The sequence below is a fragment of the Chaetura pelagica genome, unplaced genomic scaffold (assembly GCF_000747805.2).
Source record: "Chaetura pelagica isolate M959 unplaced genomic scaffold, ChaPel_1.0 scaffold425, whole genome shotgun sequence".
Lineage (NCBI taxonomy): Eukaryota > Metazoa > Chordata > Aves > Apodiformes > Apodidae > Chaetura > Chaetura pelagica.
The window spans coordinates 4,321,203-4,321,916 of NW_009953205.1; the positions used below are offsets into that span (position 1 = coordinate 4,321,203).

Below are 714 nucleotides of genomic sequence, written 5' to 3' on the forward strand. Positions count from 1 at the left end.
AGTTCAGCGGAGAACGTGACTTCCTTCATCCTGCGAGAGGGGCTGGAGCTGCTCTCGGGCACGGGAAGCCCGCGACGAACGGGCCGGGGGGGCCCGGACCGCTCCTGCCCGCTGCGCAAAGCTTTGCAACATGCTCCGTGCTGTCCTTGTTTCAACACTTCGGGACGCTGAGCAAAAGCTCTCAGCCTCGCCCATTCGGCAATTCTAGGGGAAAAGACATCCTACATTAAATACCCTGAGATCCTCAACCCGTGTTGCCTATAGGACAATTGAAAACATCTCTAATGGCCTTACATGTGTTGTTACACGTAGCCTATCGGCAGGGCAACCGTGCTCGGACATGCTCTCCGCTGTCCGGAACACCAGCGGCCCTCCCTGTCACGCATCTCCATCGCCAGCTCCTCGGTGTCCGGGAGGACGCGGGGCCCCGCGGCGGGGCCCGGCGGCGGGGGGGGGGCCCCCCCCTCAAAATGGCTACCCTGCCTCCCCCTCGGGCCCTTTCCCTAAGAAACATCTCCCCGCACAAAGCTAACCCGATGTGATGGATAACCAGTGGGATGGGAGCCAGGGCAAGCAGCAGGCTAAGTGCGCCTTTTTATTAACTTCTTGTAAAGTAATAGCTCCATTTTAGCTGTCACTCCCGTCAGACAACAGCCGCACAAAAGCGTGTGATGGGCTCTTCCCGGAGCTGCAGGCAGCAGGCTGCAGCCAGCC

General features: G+C 59.9%; 1 protein-coding gene across 1 annotated transcript in view; it reads left to right on the forward strand.

The window, feature by feature from the left end:
• Positions 1-340: 340 nt before the first annotated feature.
• NETO2 (neuropilin (NRP) and tolloid (TLL)-like 2) overlaps positions 341-714 on the forward strand; it is a 28,339-nt gene continuing 27,965 nt past the window's right edge. Inside the window, exon 1 of the mRNA XM_009997480.1 lies at positions 341-405. Within this exon, the coding sequence (XP_009995782.1) occupies positions 341-405 (65 nt within the window). The remainder of the gene's footprint in view (positions 406-714) is intronic.